The 26,405-nt window shown below is 36.6% G+C and overlaps 1 protein-coding gene across 1 annotated transcript; it reads left to right on the top strand.

The window, feature by feature from the left end:
• The first annotated feature begins 19,292 nt into the window (after positions 1-19,292).
• LOC129719585 (coagulation factor XI-like) lies at positions 19,293-19,760 on the top strand. Its single transcript, XM_055670979.1, has one exon. The coding sequence runs from the start codon at positions 19,293-19,295 to the stop codon at positions 19,758-19,760; it is 468 nt and encodes a 155-aa protein (XP_055526954.1).
• Positions 19,761-26,405: the final 6,645 nt, after the last annotated feature.

The following is a 26,405-nucleotide window of genomic DNA, read 5'->3' as shown; positions in this document are numbered from 1 at the left end:
TTCAGCGTACAGAAAAACCAAAAGTGGAAACGACAAACCCAGAAATCAACTGGCGTCGAGTGTGGAAAAATATTGGCAATCGTGATCTACTACCTACTCAACGTAGTGTGCTTTATATGTGGGTAAACCAAAAAGTCCCACATCGAAGGCTGCTGAACATAATGCGGCGCACGGATGGCGAGCAATGTATATACTGCACTGTTGCAGTTACCGAAACTATTGAACACAAATACGTTTCCTGCCCCAGAGTACACGATGCTTTCGCTTTATTACAACAAAACTTAAACACAGCTACCGAAACTAGGCGTAATTTTCGGTATGAAGATCTCCAGAGGCCAACACTGGAGAATCTCTCGTTAAATGAAAAAACGATGATACTAAAGCTACTAGTTTGTTACATTAGCTTCATTGATAACTGCAATAATAGAATCATAGATGTAGATGAACTTAGATTTAACTTTCAAATCATAGAATAATCTATTTATGTACATATTTTATCTCAATAAAAACCAATATTTAAACATAAAAAAAAAAAAAATTTAATTGTCCGTGTACGAACATTTCACTCGCAACATTTGCATTGCTTCGGACGGAAAAGTTTGACCGTTTTTCTTGGATTTTGGCCTAGAACTCGTAATCGAAGGATCCGAATTCAATAGCAACCTGTTGAGAATGTCTCAGAACACTCATTCATTACATAACAGAGGTATGTTCTTGTAACTAAGTCAAAAACACTGCCGGAAACTGAAAAGTTGAAATTTTTCGATGATTTTCACAATGATTTAACTCATGAGTTCGGATTGGTTAGGATGATCTGATACCACCAGTTTGACCATAAACATACAGGCTTTCATTTGCAATTGACTGTTTACATTGAAACTCATTGATACTTAACTTACCTCATACAATATGACATATAAAAAATCTCATTTACAGTATTTTTGTGATTATTAAAATGTTCCCTGGCAATATCGAGACTATTTATAAGCCTTTAAAGTTTACAGATTGATTAAACTAACCTTCTTTGACAATCCCTCAACGAGTCCCATATGTACGAGTTATTGGAGCTGGTGTGCCTCAGGGGAGTATCTTGGGCCAAATCTTATATAACATTTTTACTTCTGATCTTCCTGATTTACCACCAGGTTGTAAGAAATCTCTGTTTTGTGACGATACAAGCATTTCCGCAAAAGAAAAAAGCCTTCGTGTTATATGAAGTCGGCTTCAAAAAAGTTTAGATATATTTTCTTCATTCTTACAAAAATGGAAGATTTCCCCTGATGCTTTGAAACTCAGTTAATTATTTTTCCTCATAAGCCAAGAGTTTCATCTCTCAAACCCACCCATAACCACGTTATTAAGATGAACGGTGTGGTCTTAATTTAGTCTGACCAAGTTAAATACTTAGGGCTAATTTATGATAAGAATCTTACTTTCAAGGAGCACATTGAAAATATCCAGTCAAAGTGCAATAAGTATATCAAATGTTTATATCCTCTTATCAACAGACTCTAGACTTTGTCTCAATAATAAACTGTTAATTTACAAACAAATTTTTAGGCCAGCAATGTTATATGCAGTTCTCATCTAGACAAGTTGTTGTGCAACCAGGAAGAAGACACTTCCAAGGAATCAGAATAAACTTTTGAAAATGATTTTGAAGCGTCCTCCCTGATTTAGCACGAACGAGCTACATAGGCTCACTAATGTAGAAACATTAGAAAATATGTCAAGCCAAATTATCAACAAATTCCGACAAAAATCGTTGCAATCCTCAATTGCAACGATTAGCTCACTTTATAGTCAGCAAGATAGTTTTAAGTTTATTTTGAGTTTCGTTTCATTCCTTTTTTTTCTCCTTGACAAGTAGGTTTAATAATTTTCCTACAATTACATTAAATTAACTGCGAAAGCTAATAACATTCAATAATATAAAAAAAGGGTACAAATATATATATAAATATATATATATATATATATATATATATATATATATATATATATATATATATATATATATATATATATATATATATATATATATATATATATATATGTATGTATATATATATATATATATATATATATATATATATATATATATATATATATATATATATATATATATATATATATATATGTATATATATATATATATATATATATATATATATATATATATATATTAAGGCATAAGAGTTATCAGCATCAGCTGCCTCTTTGTATCATATTTCCAGTTCGCTTTATGTTTCGTTCTCTCTACTTCACATACTGTCTACTTAATGAACTTGCGTGTTACCGGGAAAAAGTCGTTGTTAAAAATAGAAATTCAGTTCGAAAAACACGGAAAATGTCGAGAATATCAATATGTATTCTAAAAATGTCAAAAATGTCAAAAATGTTCAAAATGTCAAAAATGTCATAAATGTCAAAAATATCAAAAATGTCACAAATGTCAAAAATGTCAAAAATGTCAAAAATGTCAAAAATGTCAAAAATGTCAAAAATGTCAAAAATGTCAGAAAAGTGAAAAATGTCATAAATGTCATAAATGTCAAAAATTACAAAAACTACAAAAAATTCAACCAATGATACTAAAAAAATAGAGCTATTAGACAAAATACGATATCCTTTCTAATCCTCTAAAAAGATTTTATATTGAATCAAAACGTCGGAACTAGAAATTAAATTTTTTTTTGAAAAGCAGATGACTGGGAAGCCGATATAATGAATTTTACCTGTGGTATCATATGTACGAAAACGTCAACCAAAATCTGCTTTTGATTGATATTTTTTTTAGTTTCCACAAATAATTGGAGCAATTTCATTGGAAATTACACGCAAAAGTTCAACTCTTGTACGATCAATGTGTCTTCCCGATTCTCACAAATTTTGCATTGAAATCGCACAATAAATGTGTGAAATACGCAACAGTTGTAATGCGAATTCATTGACATACACACAAGAATCGTGATGTTCCGGTAAACTTCAGTTTCGGGCAAACGATCATTTTGGGGCGCTCGAAAAATCGTCCTTCATTTGCGTGCGCCGGCTCATATGAACGACTTGCTCATCCCTAATAATACTATGCAGCCAACACAACTTTCAGCGATCCATGTTCCCCCACACATCATAGTGACGCTGGTGCCAGTAACGTGGAATCATATGCATTTGAATGCAACCAAAGTCATAGATAAATGCAAAATGTTTTGAACAAACTAAATGTCCTTTTGATTGTTAATGATTGAATGATGTTTTTAAATAACCGGATTCATGGAAGTGAACCGATCAGTTAATATTTTCATTAATCTAGTCAGTACTCAAATTATTAGTATTGATTGCTGGTTGAACTGTTTCAACGAGAGCAACCTTCTGAAAAATATTATTAATACCAGTACAAATCAACATGACGATACTAGCACCAGTTGAAACTTTTTAAGTGTAGTAGTTTGGAGGTGCTAAATACATAGAAAAAGCGTTAGAGCATGATTTGCGTTATCCCTAACACGCAATCTGGTTCCGAAATACATGAACAAAACAACCCGTACAAAGTTGTGCTAAAAACGCACAACTTTGTACGGGTTTCGCACCATCCAACATTTGCGTGTAACTAGTGACATTTGATTCACTATCAAGGTTCTGATATTCGAGATTTCATTGAACGCGTTGTGTCACGTTTGCGTACTCAAGAACTTACGAAATATGCTTTGTATAGTTGGTCTCGAAAAACTGACACCGATTGTTCAAAGCTTTGAAGTATAAAATAGAACTTCGACTATTACAAACTGCTGTGGTTTAAAATCGCATGCTCGATAGTTCTTTCTAAGATTGGTCTTGAAAAACTAGACAATAATTCAATTTCATTCGAAGAGCAACTGAAAACGCAAACGAGACGGACGGTCTTCTGCTGAAATTTCAACCAAAGCACACTTCTAACTCGTTTTGTTTGATTGCCTCAAGTTTAAACTGGGTTGTTATTATTATTTGTGTAGACTATAAAATCCAATACCATCTGCTTGACTAGGCGAGTTTCACCTAATAATGATTCATTCTGTTTCCCCAGATCCGTTTATGACGTTGTTTCAAATTATCCTCAAATATATGGACAAAGTTTGCAGTTCCACCTCGCAATATATAGCTTTAATTTCAGCCAGCGCCGTTTTTGTTTGGCAACCAGAGCAACAATACTCCAACCGGCGTCGTAAAAGACCGGCATGCTTTACGAGCCAGAAAGACTAATGTTTTTACCTGCAACACGAAGAAACAACATCGAAAATATAAAACTTCAAGCCCACTATCCATCTGTTATTCGCTCGCTCTGCCCCCACCGTTAACGCCCCCCTCCCCTTGTTCTACGATTTCGGTCTGACATGGCTATGAAAACAGTATACGTTTATTTACGGACAAAGTTTACCGTTTCGTCCACCACTTCTTCACGTTGAACGCAGATTCTCCCGACGACACATGGGGAAATGGAAACGGCAATCACAACGGAACAGGCTCTCATATTTGTTTTATACGTGCGATAATTCTCTTTTTGCGCACCTGTCACACCATTCTCTCTCCCCTACCTCGGTTCGGTCCCAAGATATCAACAGCACATATCGTTGTCCATTTCGCCGACAATTTATTCCCTCCCGAGAGCAGAAGTCACTCGTTTTCTTCAAATTCCAAGCCAGGATGTCGCCGATGCCCATGCACGTTTTCGAAATCGGGACTACCGGGAACTAGGTCGAGGTTGAGCCGTTTTTGTTACCTTTTTACTTCGCGATGCGAATGCGGCCTGCCAGTCCCAGGTCGTAAATCTGAATTATAATTTTGGAAAATAAATTTATACTAACTGGGCTTCCAACCTTGAAAGTGCACACAAATAAACAAACTTTTCACATTTCGTATGCGAAGTCCCTAGGGATGCGAAGAAGAAAAAAGTTCTGGCAGTATGGCAGTCGAATGAATAACAATCATCTTCTGCACTTCACTAGTAAATGTTTGTGAATCAAACCTAATTCATTAGTTTGCCGAATATGGAAAACAACCCACATATGTGTTCTCTGTTATTGTATTGAAATTGAGTCATCCGAATCGCAAATCTCCATCTTTCACCCTACTGTAGCTCGCTGTGTAGCTTTACGGGTTGATTCCTTCGGACAGAACCAATAATGCTGAGGGAGGGGAAATCCAGTCTCGATCCAACCAGTTGCTTCCGTTATCCACTGGTTTAAAGCTGCTACGTTTGCTGCCTGGCTGACAAATCTGGCGATAAACCGGGTTGAGTTGGGAGCGGTGAATAAAGCAGGAAGTGATTTAATTCGATCAGTCTTTTCCATAGAGTCATTTCCTCTCGGTGGTGGATTTCGGATGGAAGAGGTCGGCCGGTAAAGATTGATAGAGAGGACTTCCGAAGCGTTCTTTCAGTATAAATTCCCCGACAATAACAACAACGAAGAGAGAGAAAGGAAATCGATGATAATTTGAACCACACTGACTAAGAGACTTGGTCAAACTGATTTTCTTCGCCCTCTTAGGTTGGGAGTGGGGGATAAAGGGGAAACGGAACTACTGAAAAGGGTAGCAGAGGGTGGTTTGTTTTTGTGCGTCTTGATGTTTCTGGGGAATAAATATCCGATATTACAGACGAATGGACCTGAAAAACACATTCATAATCGTGAACTGCTGCATCACAGACACTGTGGGGGGGAAAAAATTCGATATCTGATGGTGTTTAGCCCGGTGGAAATTCTTCGGGTTTGGAATAAACGAACTGATTCATACTCTTCAATGGATGACTTTTTGGGCGCCGTCTGTCACCACCGCATGCTAATTTTGATGGAACGGAAATGGAAATTAGATTGCCTTTGAGTTTTCCCGTGCGTAGGGTTTTCCACCGATGAAGACAGTTGCGTGGTTCGTACTTGGTTGCCGGCAGCGCGTGGCAACCCGGGGGTTGTGAACCGTAAATTGAAATTTGATTAAGGGAATCCGAATAACATTCCGCTACTGCTGGTTTTGAAAGAAATGGAGATTTTCATGAGTAACTTTATGAATCGCATTTGGAGAAGTTTTTCGGGCTTAGCATAATTGCAAATTTATAAGATAGAGACAAAAATTACTAGATAAACAAATCTTAAATACAATAAAACAATTTTAGATAGATTTTTAATTTTTTTATGGTATTTTTCTACGTTTTGACATTATTGGTATTTTTAATATTTGACATTCGACGTATTTGTCATTAATATTTTTGATGATACCTTTGCTGAGGAGCTGGCATCACGGCTATTTAGTAACACGTGCCCCGAAAGCTCTCCGTTTAAGTTATTGATTTCTAAGGGACTAGCTGACCCGGCAAACTTCGTCCCGCCCAGTTTTGATTTAATTTAAATCATTTTAAACATTTCAAATTCATTGATTCCTTGCGATTTGCTTATAGTCTGCAAATACACGACGAATCGGCCATAGGATATGATCAAAGGCAAAGGACAAAACCTTTAAAATGATTGGTATTCGGTCATTTTCAGCTGTTTTTTGGCATCAATCTGATTCTGATAATACTCGTATTGGGTGGTTTTCAGTTGCTTTGGTTGTTTGCCACAAACTGAAAGTGGTCATCTTTCAAAATGGTGTCCAGGGTCAATGTTTGGCTTCTGTGCATCATCTTGATTACGGAAATATCTATATTGAGTAGTATTCGGTCATTTTCGCCTGCTTCTTATAAGTTGCCATCTTACAATTTAAAATTGTTGTCTGAGGTCAATTTTTGGCTCCTTGCATCATTCTGGTTCAAGGGATATTCATGGGCGGTATTTGGTCACTTTCCGCTCTTTTTCAGAAACCAGAAGTCGCCATCTCAGATTTTGAATTGATATTTGGTGACATTTAGTGGCCCCTGAGCGTCATTTTGGTTTAAGAAACATCCATATTGGGTGTTATTTGGTAATTTTTGGCTGTTTTCCAGAAAACGGAAGTTGCCATCTTACAATTCAAAATGCTGTCTGAGATCGATTTGTGGCTTCAGGGCATCATTACGACTACGAAAATAACAATTCCTTCGAACAACACTTTCGTGTAAAATGTAACTAACAAAAGTTAACTACAAAAAAACTAACTTTTAAGTGACTTCAAAATAAAATACTTTGTACCCAATGAAGATAGGAGTTTTGTTTTTTCAGCAAAGTTTCATATTTTTGCACGTTCCAAAACTTTGTCAAACAAATCATTTCTCTATCTCTTATAACTCATAACTAATAACTTATAACTTATAAATAATAACAAAGGGTAAGTACGAACAACTAAGTTTTTAGTGGGTTCCTTACAATATACTTTATAACTTTTTACAGAATCAAGATAGAATTTTCATTTGTTCAACAAAGTTTCATATTTTTGAATCTTCTACAATTTTCCTGAATAAATCATTCCTCTATCACTTAACACAGAAAAGTAGGAGGGTGGTCACAAAGACACGACCGCATGACGTAGGACTACGGTATTTTTCTTTATTTTTTATCTAACAGTGCATTTTTATTTGCTGAGACATTAGAGCGCTTTGAACAATAATTAATATAAATAAAATATATGAATAAAACCTTATTGACATCTCCACTTCGCAGTTATTTGAATCAGGAAGGCATTTGTTCGTAGCATTCCCAAGTAACAATCCAAAGACGATTTAAATTTAGTTATATTTTATAGAAGTTTTATCAGAACATTACAAAATCTATCGAGTTTTATCATAAATTAATCCAAGTACTTGTGGTTTTTATTTATCAACTGTTCCCAAGAGTAATTAAAGAACACTTGAAGAGTCCTCCATAAAACTCCTTCATCAATAAGCGTAATTAGCCTGAGGAGCGGTTTTGAAACGCACTTAATATCCCTTTCAAAATACCTATGAGAAACTTCCATAAAACTTCATTAGGGTTTTACGATAGTTTTATGGTACTTATCTTTAAGATGAATCTATCTTGAAAATGGGCCCATAAAATTTTTTTTAAGCCCATTTTGTCTCATGAAAGACAAAACATTCGTGAAAGGAAAAGATCTAAAATAAACAAATTTTTTTAGCTCATCCAAGTAACTTACTCATACTAAATCGAGTCAACCTAAATCATACTAAATCAAGTCATTTAAGCGTATATTACTTTTGGTGTTAAAAACAGCAAAAACTCAATACTCACTAACGGACATGAATTATAAGATGGTAGAAATTCCAATACAGGTCGGACTCGATTACCAAAACATTGTTTATTCCGGATAATCGAGTTTTCCGGATAATCGAATCACAGAAATATATTGAAATTTGCGATTAACGAACATAAAATTAATAGGCATTTCCTTTTTTTTTTATTTTACTTGTATGATGCAGTGGCGTAACCAGAAATTATTTCTGAGGCGAAAAGGGGCAAAATATTGAGAAGAAAAAAAAATTGGTCTTTGATTATTTTCAGTTAAATCGAGCATGTCCCAAACATGCCGAGAATGACATAAATGGTAACAAATATGCCAGAAGGGGTGGTAAAGGCAAAATTTCGGAATAAAAATCGAAACTAACACCGAAAAAATGAAATTCCGGATAATCGAATCTAAAATTCCGGATAATCGAGTCCGACCTGAGAATGACGGAGAAATGGTATTTATTCCCTGCCAATAATATCATGGTGCGTTGAAAATTACAAACTTTTTTGTCATATAACGTATAAACTTAACGTGGCAATTGAAAAATTTACAAATATGAACTTGAAAATACATGTAGATTTATCTACCTATTTTATTCAACGACTGCGATGACATTCATTTTGGAGAAAGAGTAGATTGATGGGATTTGTTTCATTAATTGATCGATGTAAATAAAAAATAAATTCTGTTCCTAGCGAAACAAGCTAGAAAGAAGAGTTGCGAACCTGGTTTATAATTCTCTCGAAGTTTGTTACAGCTTTTTCATGTTTGTAAGCAACTCCTGAGTGTAATCATGAGTACATATCGATAAAAATGTAGAGTTTCAAGCAAACTTTAGGAACTATTCGTGAGAACCTTCTCTAGCATGGGCCTCCTTGATCTTTTGGGGATTTTACGGCTGATTTGTAGCAGTTTGTGAGGATAATAAGATTTATGCCCTGTTTCAAAGAACAAGCAATTAAAACTTCTTCAAGTACATCGTAAAACTGATATTGTTACTTGGGATTTCATGGCAAGACAAATATTTGAATAAGTGAATTCGGTAGATTCTCCCTTTCTCGGTAAACAGCAAATACGAACCTATTCGGTATTTGAGACCAGGACGATTCACTGCACCGGCCGCTGTCGAAAAATGAACACCAAGAAAAATATGCCTTTTTGCAAGGCATTCTCCGCTATCAGCAACGTTTTGTAAAAGAGAAAATTCAACTATTCACTTCAATTACAACATTTTGAGGCACGAAAAGGTGCCAGCTGCCGGCACGAGATGACCGGTACTATTTTGTCTTTCCTCCTAGTGTCCGTATGTCACTGGCACGGTTTCCGAATGAAAATGATGAGGTGTAATGTTCGAATGTACCAAGGTTTCTCAGTTAGTTGGAAAGAGGGAGGAGTTAAGAAGAGAAGAGAATGGCAAGGGAAGTAAAAAAGCATCGGAAACAGAAAGTGACAACAACAACAACAACAAATCGTTCGCAAAGTCAGATCGGTTGTATCCGTTAGTGTCGGCTGTGCTTGGGAAGTGCTTGGGTAGTGATTGGCTTCTCGTTAAGATTTAGATAATCGATATTATTTACCAATTTTTCAACAGTGTATCTCGAACAATAGGTTGTTTCTGTTGCATAAACCGTAACAGAATTTCTGATCGATTGATGCCAGAACCTCGATAACCTGATCATAAATGACTGAAATATAAGCGCTCAAAACCTGACCAATTTCCACTGGTTTTCCCTGGTTGAATTACTAGATTTTCAAATTCAGGTACCTGACTTCCAGATAGACGTAGTCCTACGTCAAAAGCTAGTTTCCTTAATTTTTAGTATAGTAAACTTTTCATATATTTTGACAATTGGCGATTATGCGGGTCATTCATACAACAATTTTTCCTAAGACCCTATTAATCTAGGGTGAAGATGAAAGGCGCTATGGAATTAAGTTAAACATTCTGCTTTCTTGGACCACTGTGCGGCGCACAGTGGTCCAATAAGGCAAAAAGTGGAACTTAATGCATGAAAGACCCGCATAATCGTAAATTGTTAGAAAATATGAAAAGTTTACTAAACTAAAAATAAAAAAAAAATAACTTTTTTGTGTTAAGAGATAGAAGAATAGTTTATTCAGCAAAGTTTTAGAAAACTCAAAAATATGAAACTTTGTTGAACAAATGAAAATCCTATCTTTTTTCGATACAGAGTTACAGAGTATTTTCTGTAAAAGTTACTTATAAGCTAATTTTTTGCACTTAACTTTTATTAGTTACATTATTCAAAAAATCGTTATTCTAGAGAAGCATTTGGACATACAAAACACACGTTTTTGTTGAAGGCTCAACATCTCCAGTACTTTTCTTTACAAAGTTATAGCATGTTTTAGCTTATTTTTTCGATAACTTCAAGAATGTATAAAGTAAAAAGGGGCAAGCAGAATCATGATGTCAATACTTTTTCTCGAAGTTTACTTCGAGTGCTCAGATTTGTTATAAGTTCCATCTGCCTCAATCCACCTTCTCTTTTTTCTATACGTTGTTAAAGTTATCGAAAAAATAAGCTGAAATGTGCTACAACTTTGTAAGGATAAGTTCTGGAGATGTGTGGTCTTCAACAAAAACGTGTGTTTTGAATGCCCAAATGCTTCTTTAAAACAACTTCTTCTTGTAAAATGTAACTAACAAAAGTTAAGTACAAAAAACTAACTTTTAAGTAACTTATATTGAATATACTCTGTAACCCTGTACCCAATGAAGATAGGAGTTTCGTTGGGTCAGCAAAATTTCATATTTTTTCACGTTCTAAAACATTGCCGAATAAACCATTCCTCTATCTGTTAACACAAAAAGTAAGTATTTTTGATATATGAAAACCTACTATAACATATGCTCGCCGTACTCTTATATGGATGAATTGGGACAAATGGAACCTAAAGGAGTTTATAGTACTTCAGCTTAACTTTAAAGAAAAGTATTGACATCATCATTCCACTTGCCCCTTTTTAACCTATACGTTCTTGAAATTTTCGAAAATATAAGCTAAAATGTGATATAACTTTATAAAGTAAAGTCCTGGAGATATATGGTCTTTGATATTTTTTGTGTGCCCTAACAATTCCTTCGAACAACACCTTCGTGTAAAATGCAACTAACAAAAGTTAAGAACAAAAAACTAAATTTTAAGTAAGTCTCATGTAATACACTTTATAACTTTGTACCGAAAAATGATAGGATTTTTATTTGTTAAACAAAGTTTCATATTTTTGAATTTTATACAACTTTTCTGAATAAACTATACTTCTATCTCTCAACACAAAAAAGTTGTTTTTTTTTATTTTTAGTATAGTAAATTTTTTATATTTTTTGACAATTTGCAATTATGCGGGTTATTCATACAAACAATGGTTCCGAAGACACTTTCAAGCTAGGATGAATGCAAAAGGCGCTATGGAATTAAATTCCACTTTTTGCCTTATTGGACCACTGTGCTACGGCCCTATCGCGAAACTAGTAAGCAAAGTAACATTTCAGATTTTAAACCGTATTACGAGTACAAAATAAGTTATGAGAGGTTCTCCAAGAATATCATGAGACGTAATTGTTACTTGAGAAGAAAGTATGTCGGAAGTACCCTACTGTGAACAATTCAAAGGTAAATGAGCAAAATCATTTGAAATCGCCTGGAAATACGCGAAAATTTAATCGAACATTTTTGATTTGAATGAAACTTTGCACACGTATTTGGCTTAGCAAACTGAGCATTTTTCACAGGTATTCACTGTACAAAAAAATTTGTTTTTGACCAAAAAAAATTAAAAATAAACATTAAATTTCAATTTAAAAAAAGAGAGTTAATTTTTTTTTTTAATTTTTTTTAAAGACACTTGACGTTAATACGCAACTTTTTAAAAAAAGTCCAGGATGGAGAAATGAAAAATAATTTTTTTATGCGAGATTAATTTTTTTATGAAAAATCTAATTCAAACATTTTTCAAAATATTTGTGTTCTGATGATTTTAAAAGATGCAGAGAGTCATTTTAAATCAAAAAGCTTTTGGTAGTAAACATTCTAAAGGCTTTGGTTTTCGAGTTGTTTCTAATTTAAGCTCGAAAAATTATAATTATTTAGGAAAATACACGTTTTTGCCTTTCTCCTAGAAAGGTATAGCAATCACTCGCAAAACCGAAAGTATAAAAGTGCACCAAAGGGCCGAATGGCATATATCACTCGACTCAGCTCGACGAGCTGAGCATTTTCTGTATGTGTGTGTGTATGTGTGTGTGTGTGTGTGTGTGTGTGTGTGTGTGTGTATGTGCAGATTTTTATTCTCACTCTTTTTTCTCAGAGATGGCTGGAATGATTTTCATGAAATTAATTGCAAATAAAAGGTCCCGTTGTCCCATAAACCCTATTAAATTTCATTGTTATCGGATTTTTAGTGTAGAGGTTATGTATCGAAATGTAAAAATCATGAAGCATCATTGTCTCTAAAACCACACAAATGATTTGAACAAAACTGGTTTCAAATCAACTGGCTACCTTAAAAACCCTTAACTTTTGAATTTTATAAAGATTGAACTTGTGGTTCAAAAGTTACGAAAAGAAACGTGTTCTGAAGACAGTTTAATCTCACTCATGTTTCTCAGAGATGGCTGAACCGATTTTCATAAAATCAGTGTCAGATGGAAGGTCTTGTTGCCCCATAAGACCCTATTGATTTGTTTCGCAATCGGACTATTACTTTGACTGTTATGTTTAAAAATGTGAAATCCAGCTATGAAAAGAAACATATTCCGACGACTACTTGGACTCACTCACTTTTCTCGAAGATGGCTGAACCGATTTCCACAAAATTAGTGTCAATTGATGAGTCTAGCTGCATCATAACATCCTATTGAATTTTTCTGTAATCGAACTGTAACTTCGTCTGTAATGTACCGAAATTTGAAAATCACGAAACTTCATTATCTCAGAAACTGCACAACCGAATTGATCAACATTATTAGCAGACGAGCGGACTAGTTAAGCGTAAACTGATGAATTATGGTTGAACACGTGGTTTCAAAGTTTGGCTGCCCTACACGTTCCCATTTCATTTGATTATAATCGAACTTAAGTAATCGTTATAAAATTGTTAATAAAACAACGAAAGTATATTTTCTCAAAGATTACATGACTTATTTGAACATAACTAGTGTCTTACGAACGAGTCATCTCTCAAACTTACGAATAACAAATTTCATAACAATTTGATATGTGGCTCTAAAGTTATGGAAAGAAAAGAAATTCAAAGACTATTTAAAACTATACCTGCTTTGATCGATATATGTGGCCTCACTATAATTTAAATGTGGTATCGTACTATTTGATCGTTCCAAATTCATTTATTCCTTGCGATGTGTTTAAAGTCTGCAAATGCACGACGAATCGGCCGTAGGATATGATCAAAGTCAAATAACAAATCGTTTGAAATGATTGGTTTTATCGAAATGACAACATCCTCGACTTTTGGCTTCTGTACATCGCTTTAATTCTGAATATATTCATATTGGGTGGTATTCGGTCATTTTCAGCAGATTTTCTGGCATCAATCTGACACCGGAAATACCCATATTGGGAGGTATTTAGTTATTTTGGTTGTTTTTCAGAAACTAAAAGTGGTCGTCTTTAAATTCAAAATGGTGTCCAGGGTCAATGTTTGGTTCCTATGCATCATCTCGATATCCATATTGAGTATTATTCGGTCATTTTCGACTGTTTCCTAGAAGTTGCCATTAAGCAATTCAAAATGGTGCCTGATTGGTTATTTTAGGCTGTTTTTCACAAACCGGAAATCGCCGTCTTGAATTTCAATATGGTATTTAAGATAATTTCTGGCCTCTGAGCGTCATTCTGGTTGAAGAAACACCCATATTGGGTGTTATTCGATCATTTTCGGCTGTTTCCCAGGAACCGGAAGTCGCCAACCTAGAATCCAAAATGGGGTCTGTGGTCGATTTCAACTGCTGTGTAACATTCTAGTTCCGGAGATACTCATGTTAGGCGGAAATCGGCCATTTTTGGCTGTTTTCTAGAAACCAGAAGTTGCCATCCTACAATTCATAATGGTGTCTGAAGTCAATTTTTAGCTTCTTGCAACATTCTGGCTCCGGAGATGCTCATATTGGATGGTATTTGGTCATTTTCAGCTGTTTTTCAGAAACCGGAAGTCGCCATCTTAGAATTCAAAATGGTATCTGTGGTCAATTTGAGCTCCTGTGTATCATTCTAGATCCGGATATTATTATATTGGGTGGAAATCGGCCATTTTTGGCTGTTTTCCAGAAACCGTATGCTGCTATCTTACAATCCAAAATGTTACCTGAGGTCAATTATGGAACATAATTGTTACCACTGAAAACTTTCAATCACCAAATATGGTTCAATTTAGTTGATTAGTTCGCGAGATGTGCAGAAATTTGTGTAGAAACATGTGCTTCCAGAAGAGGGAGGTGCGTCGAACCATTATGGACATATTTGTTACCTCTCAAAACATTCTCATACCAAATTTGGTTGTATTTTCTTGATTGGTTCTTGAGCTGTGCGAAAATTGTGTTTCATTTGTATGGTACCTCTCCCTCATAGAAAAGAGAGGGGTGTCAAACCATTATGCACATATTTGTTACCTCTAAAAATATTCACCTGCCAAATTTGGTTCCATTCAGTTGGTTAGTTCTCAGGATGTGCAGAAATCTGTGTTTCATTTGTTTGGCACCCCTCCCTTCCAAAAGAAGGAGGGGTGTCAAAACATTATGAACATATTTTTTACCACTAAAAACATTTACCTGCCAAATTTGGTTCCATTTAGTTGATTAGTTTTCGAGATGGACAGAAATTTGTGTTTCAATTGTATGGGACCCCTCCCTTCCAGAAGAAGGAGGGGTCTCAAACTATCATAGGAACCCTAATCGGCACCAAAAACCTCTACATACAAAGTTTCCCGCCGATCGGTTCGGTAGTTTTCGAGCCTATATGGATCAGACAGACAGACTGTCTGACAGACCGGACTGAATTTTCATATGTATTGATTACAACATCAGTTTTTTAGAACCTGACTGAATATACATTTATTGGATTGAAGCGTTCATGTAAATCTATTTTTAAAAATAAAAGTTTGAATGAGAAAAGCTGGCAGACCGCTAGGTGGATTAATTTAGGTTTTTTTATTTGTCCATGGTTCTCCAGCAAAAACCATACGTTCATTGGAATGCTTGATCAAAAATATAGAATTCATTCTTTGACAACAAAACGATTGGGCGAACGTTTCTCTAGAAAAGAGGTAAATGTTCTAAGTGATATAAATATATATATGAATCAAATATTTATTTTCGAGTTTTATTATCTTATATTTTATATACATCATAAGTAAATGATTCGTCATCTTTTGAAAACAGCTTCGTTTGTATCTTATTTTCTGAAATCGGAACAAAAGAGTTATACTTTTGTGTGGCAGCTATTATTATAGATTTTTGAAAATATTGCTCCATTCTGTTACTCCTTGTTCATATTCTTCATGTGATACCCAACTAAATGACATTTTTGATGAATTTCTATTACTTTTCTGATTAGACCAATCATACAATTCTTTTGCGCTTGTAATGAGATGTTCATGTTCTTTAGCTAAACTTGCATTTCCTGCCATTCGTTTTAATATGCCACCAATTGCATCGCATGGGCCTTTACCATGAGAAGTCGCAAAAAAATGCCTCTCTGCATCGACGTTATATTTTGTTTTGAACTTGCAAAGTTTTTTCTATTTTTATATTGTGAGGCAGCTTCAGCAGACAATAATACCGGTTTTTTTCAACTCTATTGTTGTTTTCAAAAAACTCATTAATTTGGCAATGAACATTTGAACCGCAAAAAGTTTCATGATGGAGTACTTCCGATATAATGATGAAGCTGATATTCTTAAGTGTTCCAGATTCTGAATAGTAAACAACGAAGAGATGAATGGTAGCTTGACTATCATTCCAATAACTACACGAATCTCAAATTGATAAAGACGTATTAAAATGAGCTTGACTGTTCAATATTTTTAATTTTGCAATAACGTTTTCGTTTAATTTGCGTAAGCTTGATGAGCACCGATGATCAGGAAAGGGTTTACAGCATTTGGGCTTGGTGAATTCCATTTTCACTTTATTCATCTTCACAAAATGCAAACTGTTACTAACACATCTGGAGTAGTGCAATCGTATTTATATACGAGAACAGATATTATAGGTAACCCAGTAGTCATTGGTTGCGTACTTAACAAACAGTTATTATTAGTAAACAAGTAGGTAGTGCTGCACGACAAATATATTTTTTTATAAAACATTCGGCAAGGGGGAACGTGTAGGTAGGCTAAGGTTTAGCGCTTGAGTTATTTATCCAATCGTTTTGTTGTCGAAGAATGAATTGTATATTTTTGATCAAGCATTCCAATGAACGTATGGTTTTTGCTGGAGAACCATGGACAAATGAATAAAAACGTGTATTTTCCGAAATATTAATAATTTTTCGAGCTTAAATTTAAAAGAATGTTTACTTCCAACAGCTTTTTGATTCAAAATGACTCTCTGCATCTTTAAAAATCATCAGAAATAAATATTTTGAAAAATGTTTAAATTAGGATTTTTATAAAAAAATTAATCTACCATAAAAAAAATATTTTTCATTTCTCCATCCTGGACTTTTTTTAAAAAGTTGCGTATTAACGTCAAGTTTCTTAAAAAAAAAACAGAAGAAAAATTCAACTCTTTTTTTTTAAATTGAAATTTAATGGTTATTTTTAATTTTTTTTTGGTCAAAAAAATTTTTTTTGTACAGTGTATATTTTTTTATGGTGCATTTTTAATTCCCTACAACTCATTCTCAGACAGTTTTTCTATACAGCCAACGGTTTCTGGGCTACAATGCTTCGAATAAAACCTATGCCAAAAGGCATACGCCCTTTTAGAATGTAAATCATGGGTGTAAAAACTCTCTCTATCTGTGAAAAATGCTCAGTTTGCTAAGCCAAATACGTGTGCAAAGTTTCATTCAAATCAAAAATGGTCGATATTCGACCATAGGTCATTTGGCGCGATCTTGCTCAAATACGACTATAGGTATCAAAACACACGAACGAAACACGGACAATGATTTGAAACTCGCTTCTTGAAACATCAGAACTTTACTCGTACTGGTACGCGTGGGCATCGTAGCCAGAGAACTGTGAATAGTGCAGGTAAAGACCGCAGCCAAGCACGGGTAAACGTGGATTTCGAGCGGGAACGACTTCTAAATACCACCTAACAGTAATGAGAATGACCTGAGGTTAGGAAAATCCGTCACAGCCAGAGGTCTGGCTGTCGGTAGCACATATTTTGCATGAAGCGAAAACATGCATGGCAACACTCTAATGGCCCTAATGGCCTGCTCTCAGACCGTTCCTATTTTGAAGGTCGGACGGCATTTCTCAGATGTCTTCGATGTGCTGTCCTACCGAGACCCAAACGTCGAAGTAAACCTCATAACCTATGAAACACTGGTCATGCGTTAGAAATAACATTTTTCAAGGTTGAACAGCTAAGAAAAAAGAGTCGTCGACAAAAAGGCGAGACATAGTAGAGATTTAAAATGGTAGAGCTGTGGATCGGTTGAGAAAACTTGTAAAGAATTCGCAAAAATAGCTCACAAAATAGCTGAAAAGGACTGCATCTCTGCCGATTTCTCCAAGGTCGAAAGTGAGCAGCTGTTGCGTTGTTAAAAATAGACCCTAATACAGAAGATCCAATGGTTCGAGAATACTCCACCCAATATTTGGATTTAAAAAACTGTTTCGCTGAGTGAAAAATAAATAAATGAATTAAAACTTATTGTTCTAACAAAAATATAAAAATTACCTTAACATCTTAGGTGCAGACAAATGATTTTTTTTCTAATGGTATTGTTCAATCGACTAAGGAAAATTATTTTAATTCGTGTTTCAATCCATCCAAAATAGAACCCAAAGGGCTGACTTTTCTGCCAAGAAAACACACATTGCATAAGACCTTTCTTTATCATTCCTAATTATTACCGCCAACTTTTTCCACCCAGCTGTCAGAGAAAACCAAATGATGATATCGAACGAATCTTGAATGTAACTTCATTTCCCTTTTGAACGGAAAGTTTATTAACTTTCCACTGTTTCCGCCTTGCATTGCGAAAAGTTTTTCCACCACCGCCGCCTGCTGCAGAACGCCATCGAATCGGATGTTTCTTTGGCTGGCGAAAGAAGCTTATGCATGAAATATTGGAAATATTTGCTCTGGTTCATACTCTAATGGAATCAGCATTATTCAAATAAGAAAACTTTCGATTCAGGGGGACTTTGTTCCGATGCAGTGGGCAGAGAAAACCATCCTGCGCCATCATTGATTTGTTGGCCCGCTAAGCGAAAAATAAAAATAAAAACTTAATATAACTACACCCGCAGGCCAGAATTTTCCACCAGCAGCAGCGCTAGAAATTTTCCCACGTGGTTTCTTTTCAGCCTAGCAAAGTTTCGCCTCGATTGCACTGAAACAGGCCGCAAAGTGCCTCCGGATTAGTGCTCTATCCAGGGGAAAGTGATAACGCAGAAAAATTTCACACGCTGCGAAAAGTTCCTGGAGCTGCCTCGTGCCTGACACAGTGAAGATGGGCGAATTGATCAAGGAAGGAAAGTGGGGTTTGTTTCCTGGCAGTTGTAACAAATTATGCTCCGTGGGAAGTGTGACAATCTGAAAATGTTTTATCCGGCAAACGATGGAAACTAATTTTTTCATGTTTCAATTCACCAAATGAAATGAATAAACGCTAATTATGGTGATGAGTGGCGATGGGACTATTGCAAATTTCTAACGATCACGTTATTGTTAATATTAGCGGAAATACCTTTTGTTGGAAGTTTCATTGTGGAAGCAACAACTAGCGATTATTTGAAGCTTATCATCATTTGCTTCCCCTCTTGCTCGTCCCTGTTGATGTTTCTACTGTCAATTTTTACAATCACAGCTGAAAACCAAATTCAGTTCTGTTCTCATTGTGATACCTGATAAACTGTTCGCGAGTAGAGTGCGCTTGTCTGATTAAAACGGAAAAATGTTTACACATCTACAAGTGGTAATATTAATTTATGTTTTCGGTAAATGGACCACTTGTACTTTTTCCGAAAGTCTACTGTTGGAGTATCAATGTGGAGTGACTTTTAACGACTCATTACGTGGTGAATGGCCCTACCATGTGGCAATTCACGGAGCAGTACCAGACTCGCCGCCCAGATACAAATATATCTGCGGAGGCACGCTGATTGGGATCCGAACTGTACTCACTGCTGCCCATTGTGTAGTCGTGCATCAAAATACTGCTCTCAATGGTACATTGTTGCAGATCCATGCGGAAATTTATTCCCTAGCATCCGTTAAGTATTCCACTCCGTATAATGTTTCCACGGTAGTAACTTATGAGGATTACGATGTTAACAATCTGGCCAATGATTTGGCGGTGCTGAAATTGGTTGAAAGTGTGGAATCAGTTCGTTCAACCGGCCTGTGTCTGGTCGCCTGGTGATAGCGCGATAACGACCGGAAGTATAATTGGCCATGGTGTTTCTTGGGGCCTCGCTGCTAATAATCAATTTTTAAAACGGCTGGTGCACAGTAGCTACCCTATTTCATCGACCGAGGAATGTCAGCGTCAATTTGGACAGTTTTTGGTGCAAAATGATTCGCTCATTTGTACACGTAAGTTCGCATCGGGAAGCACAGTAACGATCTAGTAATGCTTTGATTTAATTTCGCAGAAGCACATGTTTGCGTCGGCAGTGGGGGAAGCGGACTTTACCTACAGAAAAATAACCAAATGTTTCTAGTGGGAATTGTGTCTTTTGGGTATTCCGTGAGTCCTAGCAAACCATGCGGTCGAAATACGTTGACTGCGTTTTTTAATGTTGCAAAATACTACGAATGGATTCGTAGCCACCAGCGAGAATTACAGTGAAAAAGAAGCACATAACAAAAAACATATGATACAATACACTGACATTTTTTTTCCTCATGTTTAATTTGATGATATATGTGTCATGTATTTAAATAGTTTTACTTCAAAATAAGATTGAATCATACAACAATGAAACAGAATGTCTCCCACATAAAATAAACTGATTGTCCCACAATAAAGTCAATTCGAATAATAGTTTTCAAGCTTGATACCAATTTCAATCTCTTCAGGGCCACCAAATTATTTTCGGTGACTTATTTTTTTAGTATTAGAAAGAAATTATTGACATAAACACTTGAATTAATGTGGTCTCCGTGGTTCTGCGGTAAGCGAAGTTCTATGTTTTTTTCCTGCGTGGACTTACCACTGCAATCAGAGATATTTGATCTATTGTGATATTGCTCAGGTGGTTTCTGTAATCCACACTTCATATTATAGGCTATCGAAGTAAGTGATACGCTTATGATTTATATCCGTGCTTGTGTATGAGTTTTACCCTACCGTTTCAGCATCCAACTACAGAAATTTTCTAGGCAAAATAGTTAGCGATTGGCAATGAAGAAGTACCAGTTGAGATTTTCGTTTGGTTGATTTCGTTTCCGCAAAAATTCTGCCGCTTGATATCGACGAAAGGAGGGTTAGTGCCTATGACACAAACGCAGACTAGACGGAGGATTACGAAAAATGGTTATTCGCTTACCAGTCAAGTACATAACTCAACACTCTACCTGCTCGGCACAGCTACATCAACGAAATGAACAATTGATTTTCACACATTCCCGATCTAAAGTAAGCCATCAACCAACCGAAGGCAAGCGAAGTGTAAGGGAGCTTGTGATTGGTTGAGTGTACGCAATTTTCAGTTTAATTTTAACGCGTTTATTATTGTAAAAATATTCTAATTATTTCAGCAAACTCTTGGGCAGTGTTTTGACTGTCGATCAAGTTATTGGTGTATGAAATCGAGTCAGTGGTAGAGACAACAGCACTTGAAAATGATATCATAACATATGTTACTACAGTGTGCGACGCGGTCTAACTATCGAGAAGTACACGTCGCAACGCTTTGTCTGTGCAGTACGGCCGCCGAAGAAAAATAAGTGATTGATTTTCGTACTTCCTCTATTTGTAGTGAACTAGCAAAGCACCAGAAAACAAGCGAAGGGGAAGCGAGCTTGTGATTGGTGGAAAGTTGAAGAACTAATTTAAAGTAAATGATTTTCAATTCAACTTTTCACTAATTTACCATCGTAGAAATATGCTAATTATTATACTAAAGCATCATCGCGGGGAAGAAAACATTTGCTGCTACCGTGCTACTGCTGCGATATGTGACCAACCGGCAAGTGATTTTTTGAAGCCCAAAGCAAATTTGGAAAGCCAGCTGATACTGATGCCGCTACTATTTTGTTAACCTTTTTAGGGACAGCCAGCAAGCGACCAATCAGAGGACGTGATGTTTGTTTCAACAAGGCAACAATTTTAGGCAACAGAGGGTGAGATTGAGCCAAAACGGGGAAGGTTTGTATGTGAAATAGCTTAAGGAGAAACCAGCTATCTAACGGCTCATGTTTCAAAACCTGAATGAACCAAACTATGTGATAATATTTGACGTAAAGCCTCTAAGAAACTATGTGTTACAATTTCTTTTAGACAAATCTTATGATGAGAATGTTCTCATTTCGATAAAACCAATAATTTCAAACAATTTGTCCCTTGAACTTGAACGTTTCCAATACCCGATTCGTCATGCAATAGCAGACTATAAATAAACCGCAAGGTTAAATTTAGGAAGTATGTGGAATCAATCTAGAATGTTTGAAATCATTTAACTAAAGAAAATAAATAGGCGGAGCTATGTTTGCCGGGTCATTTAGTCTTGCTATAAACGAATTTTTAAGCAGAAGATGAACAAAAAATTATTAAGATTGAATGAGTCAGTAAAAAGCGAATCAGTGAAAAATAATAACAAGACAAAGTGAAAACAGATCACTTAATGATATTCCAGCGTATTACAGGCGACGATCATCATCATTATCATTATCCCCTAGTGATAATATTAATTTTATCACAGTTTTTAGTGCTTAATACAAGCAAAACATCGCTCTACAACATCGATAAAACCAGTATTGTTATTTGGGATCATCATCATAATCACCATTACTTTTTTCTTAATCGGTTTTTTTGTCGTATTTTTTTTCTGCCTCGCCATTTTTTCTTCACAGTTATTTTGTAATTTCCCTTTTTTGTTTCTACATCGTAACTCCTATCTTCAACGTCATTTTTTCATCACCGTCATTTTTTGTTACAACGTCGTTTTATTTTTCATCTGAATTTTTCTCTTTATCGTAATTTTTCTCCTCATCATCGTTTTTTTTTTCTTTCTCGTCATTTTATTCTTCATCCTAATTCTTTTTTGTACTTCGTCATTTTTTATTCATTGTCACTTTCTTATTCATCATTTTTTCCTCATCGTCGTCTCTTTTCTTCCTACTGATTTCTTTATTCATCATTATTTCTTTCTCTGTTTTCACTTTCATGGTCATTATTTTCTTTATATCAATGTCATTGTCAATGTCATTGTATTCTTTATCGTCATATTTTTCAACCTTATTTGTACTTCTATTTTTTCATAATCATTATTTTTATTGATAAATTTTTTGCCTTTCTCCTAGAAAGGTATAGCAATCACTTGCAAAACCGAAAGTATAAAAGTGCTCCAATGGGCCGAATGGCGTATATCACTCAACTCAGCTCGACGAGCTGAGCATTTTCTGTATGTGTTTGTGTGTGTGTTTGTGTGTGTGTGTGTGTGTGTGTGTGTGTGTGTATGTGCAGATTTTTATTCTCACTCACTTTTCTCAGAGATGGATGAACCGATTTTTATGAAATTAATTGCAAATGAAAGGTCTTGTTGTCCGATAAGACCCTATTAAATTTCATTGTAATCGTATTTATAGTTTATAGGTTATGTTTCAAAATGTAAAAATCATGAAACATCATTATCTCAAAAACTGCACAACCGATTTGAACAAAATTGATTTCAAACAAACGGGCTACCTAAAAAACCCTTAACTTTTGAATTTTATGAAGATTGAAGCTGTGGTTCAAAAGTTACGAAAAGAAACGTGTTCTGAAGACTGTTAAATCTCACTCATGTTTCTCAGAGATGGCTGGATCGATTTTCATAAAATCAGTGTCAGATGGAAGGCCTAGTTGCCCCATAAGACCCTATTAATTTTTTTTGTAATCGGACTATTACTTTGCCTGTTATGTTTACAAATGTGAAATTCAGCTATGAAAAAGAAAACATTCCGAAGACTACTTGAACTCACTCACTTTTCTCAGAGATGGCTAACCAGATTTCGACAAAATTAGTGTCAATTAATTAGTCTAGCTGCCTCATAACACCCTACTGAATTTTACTGCAATCGAACAGTAACTTCGTCTGTAATGTACCGAATTGTGAAAATTACGAAACTGCATTATCACTGAAACTACACAACCGATTTGCTCAATACTATTATCAGATAAGCGGGTTAGTTAAAAGTTAACTGATGAATTATGATTGAACACGTGGTTTCAAAGTTTGGCTGCCCTATACGTTCCCATTTCATTTGATTATGATCGAACTTAAGCAACCGTTATGTATTAAGTTGTTAATAAAACAACGAAAGTCTATTATCTCAAAGATTACATGACTTGACATGACAAATAACAAACTTCATAACAATTTGATATGTGGTTCAAAAATTATGGAAAGAGAAGAAATTCAAAGACTATTTAAAACTATACCTGCTTTGGTCGATATATGTGGCCTCCACATAATTTAGATGTGGTATCGTACCTACTATTTGAACGTTTCAAATTCATTGATTCCTTGCGATGTGTTCAAAGTCTGCAAATGTACGACGAATCAGCCATAGGATATGATCAAAGTCAAATAACAAATCGTTCGAAGTGATTGGTTCTATCGAAATAACAACATCCTCGACTTGTGGATTCTGTACATCACTTTAATTCTGAATATATTCATATTGGGTGGTATTCGGTCATTTTCAGCAGATTTCCTGGCATCAATCTGACACCGGAAATACCCATATTGGGAGGTATTTAGTTATTTTGGTGTTCAGGGTCAATGTTTGGTTTCTATGCATCATCTCGATTACGGAAATATCCATATTGAGTATTATTCGGTCATTTTCGACTGTTTCTATTCTATATTTCACCAACCGGAAGTCGCCATCTTGAATTTCAAAATGGTATTTAAGAAAATTTCTGGTCTCTGAGCGTCTTTCATCAAATGGTGAGTTGACAGCCTGGTGAGTTTTGGGCATCAAATGGTGAGTTGACAACCTGGAAAGAGCGTCAGTCATAGCTTCGGCCCTCACAAGTTCCTATCTCACACCTCCACGAGTCATATGATTACACTAGACTGCCGGTTGAAACATGGATACAACTGGTTGGTGTTGCCTGGGCAATGTTGTCATCCGACAATAGCTAAGTGAGAAGGTGCGACGCGATCATTGGCGCGTTAACCATATTCCGGCGGTGGAGGAAATGCTTCGCTAACCCGAGCGTCTGTTCACCATGATGGTGCGGCTCAAAACAGCGTCTGATCTCCATGTTAGGAGCGGCTGATCAACGTCCTGGTGGCAGCGTGGGACTCTAAGCAGAGCTGACACGATGGTCCCCCGGCGAGACAGGGGGTTGGGGAAGGCCCAACGAGCCGCCCCGGGAAACAACATGTTACAAACAACGTAAGAGATAATACGGATCGGAACAATCGGCATGGACCTAGGCAACGAAATAAGGACTACGATTGGAAACTTGGGACATGGAACTGCAAATCGCTCTGCTTTCCAGGATGCGACAGGATAATTTATGACGAGCTACATCCACGCAACTTCGAAGTCGTAGCGCTGCAGGATTTTTGTTGGACAGGACAGAAGGTATGGGAAAGCGGGCACCGGGCGGCTACTTTCTACCAGAGTTGTGGTACCACCAGCGAGCTGGGAACCGGCTTCATAGTACTGGGTAAGATGCGCCAACGCGTGATAGGGTGGCAGCCGATCAACGCAAGGATGTGCAAGTTGAGGATAAAGGGCCGGTTCTTCAACTACAGTATAATCAACGTGCACTGCCCACATTAAGGAAGACCCGACGACGAGAAGGAAGCGTTCTACGCGCAGCTGGAGCAGGTCTACGATAGCTGCCCGCGACGGGACGTGAAGATCGTTATTGGGGACTTGAATGCTAAGGTAGGACGGGAGGCAATGTACAGACCGGTAATCGGACCAGATAGCCTGCATGCCGTGTCTAATGATAACGGCCATCGGTGCGTAAACTTTGCGGCCTCCCGTGGTATGGTATTGCGAAGTACCTTCTTTCCCCGCAAAGGTATCCACAAATCCACCTGGAGATCACCCGACCAACAGACAGAGAACCAAATCGACCGTTTTAATCGACGGCAGGTTTTTCTCCGACATCATCAACGTTCGCACCTACCGCAGTGCGAATATAGATTCGGACCACTACCTAGTAGCTGTGTGCATGCGCTCAAAACTATCTACGGTGTATAACATCCGCCGAAGTCGAACCTCGCGACCAAATATCGAGCTACTGCGGGACGCCGAGGTTGCACAGGAATACGCGCAGCAGCTGGAGACAGCACTATCCACGGACTGGAGAAGCATCCGATCCGCCATAGGTAGCAATGCTGTTGCGCTACTAGGTTCAAGGACTCCGAATCCTGGAAATGACTGGTTTGACGGCGAAGCGCACAGAAGACAAAATTTAGTCCTCCGGAGATAGAAGCGCCAGCTAGAGGACTGCGATCGTGTAGCAATGGAAGAGCTGTACCAAGCTAACGACACTCGGAAGTTCTACGAGAAACTGGACAGTTCCCGTAAAGGCTTCGTGCCACAAGCCGATATGTGCAGGAGCTTGGACGGCAACCTCCTTACAGACGAGTGTGAGGTGATCGAAAGGTGGAGGCAGCACTTCGACGAGCATCTAAACGGCGATGCAGTAGAGCCTGAGGACGGTATGGCAACTGATTTTGGTGCACGAGCAAGGATTGCAGTCCCCGATCTCCTGGAGGTGGAGGAGGAGATTGGCCGGCTGAAAAACAATAAAGATGCTGTTAAAGTTTGGGAGGAAGAACGAGTACCGGAGGAGTGGATGGAGGGTATTGTGTGTCCCATCTACAAAAAG

Source organism: Wyeomyia smithii, chromosome 2 (assembly GCF_029784165.1).
Source record: "Wyeomyia smithii strain HCP4-BCI-WySm-NY-G18 chromosome 2, ASM2978416v1, whole genome shotgun sequence".
NCBI lineage: Eukaryota > Metazoa > Arthropoda > Insecta > Diptera > Culicidae > Wyeomyia > Wyeomyia smithii.
This window is presented reverse-complemented; position numbering and strand designations above follow the sequence as displayed.

Bases quoted from the DNA above. Each gene is read 5' to 3' on its own strand.
- LOC129719585 (XM_055670979.1), top strand. From the start codon at position 19,293: ATGTTTACACATCTACAAGTGGTAATATTAATTTATGTTTTCGGTAAA.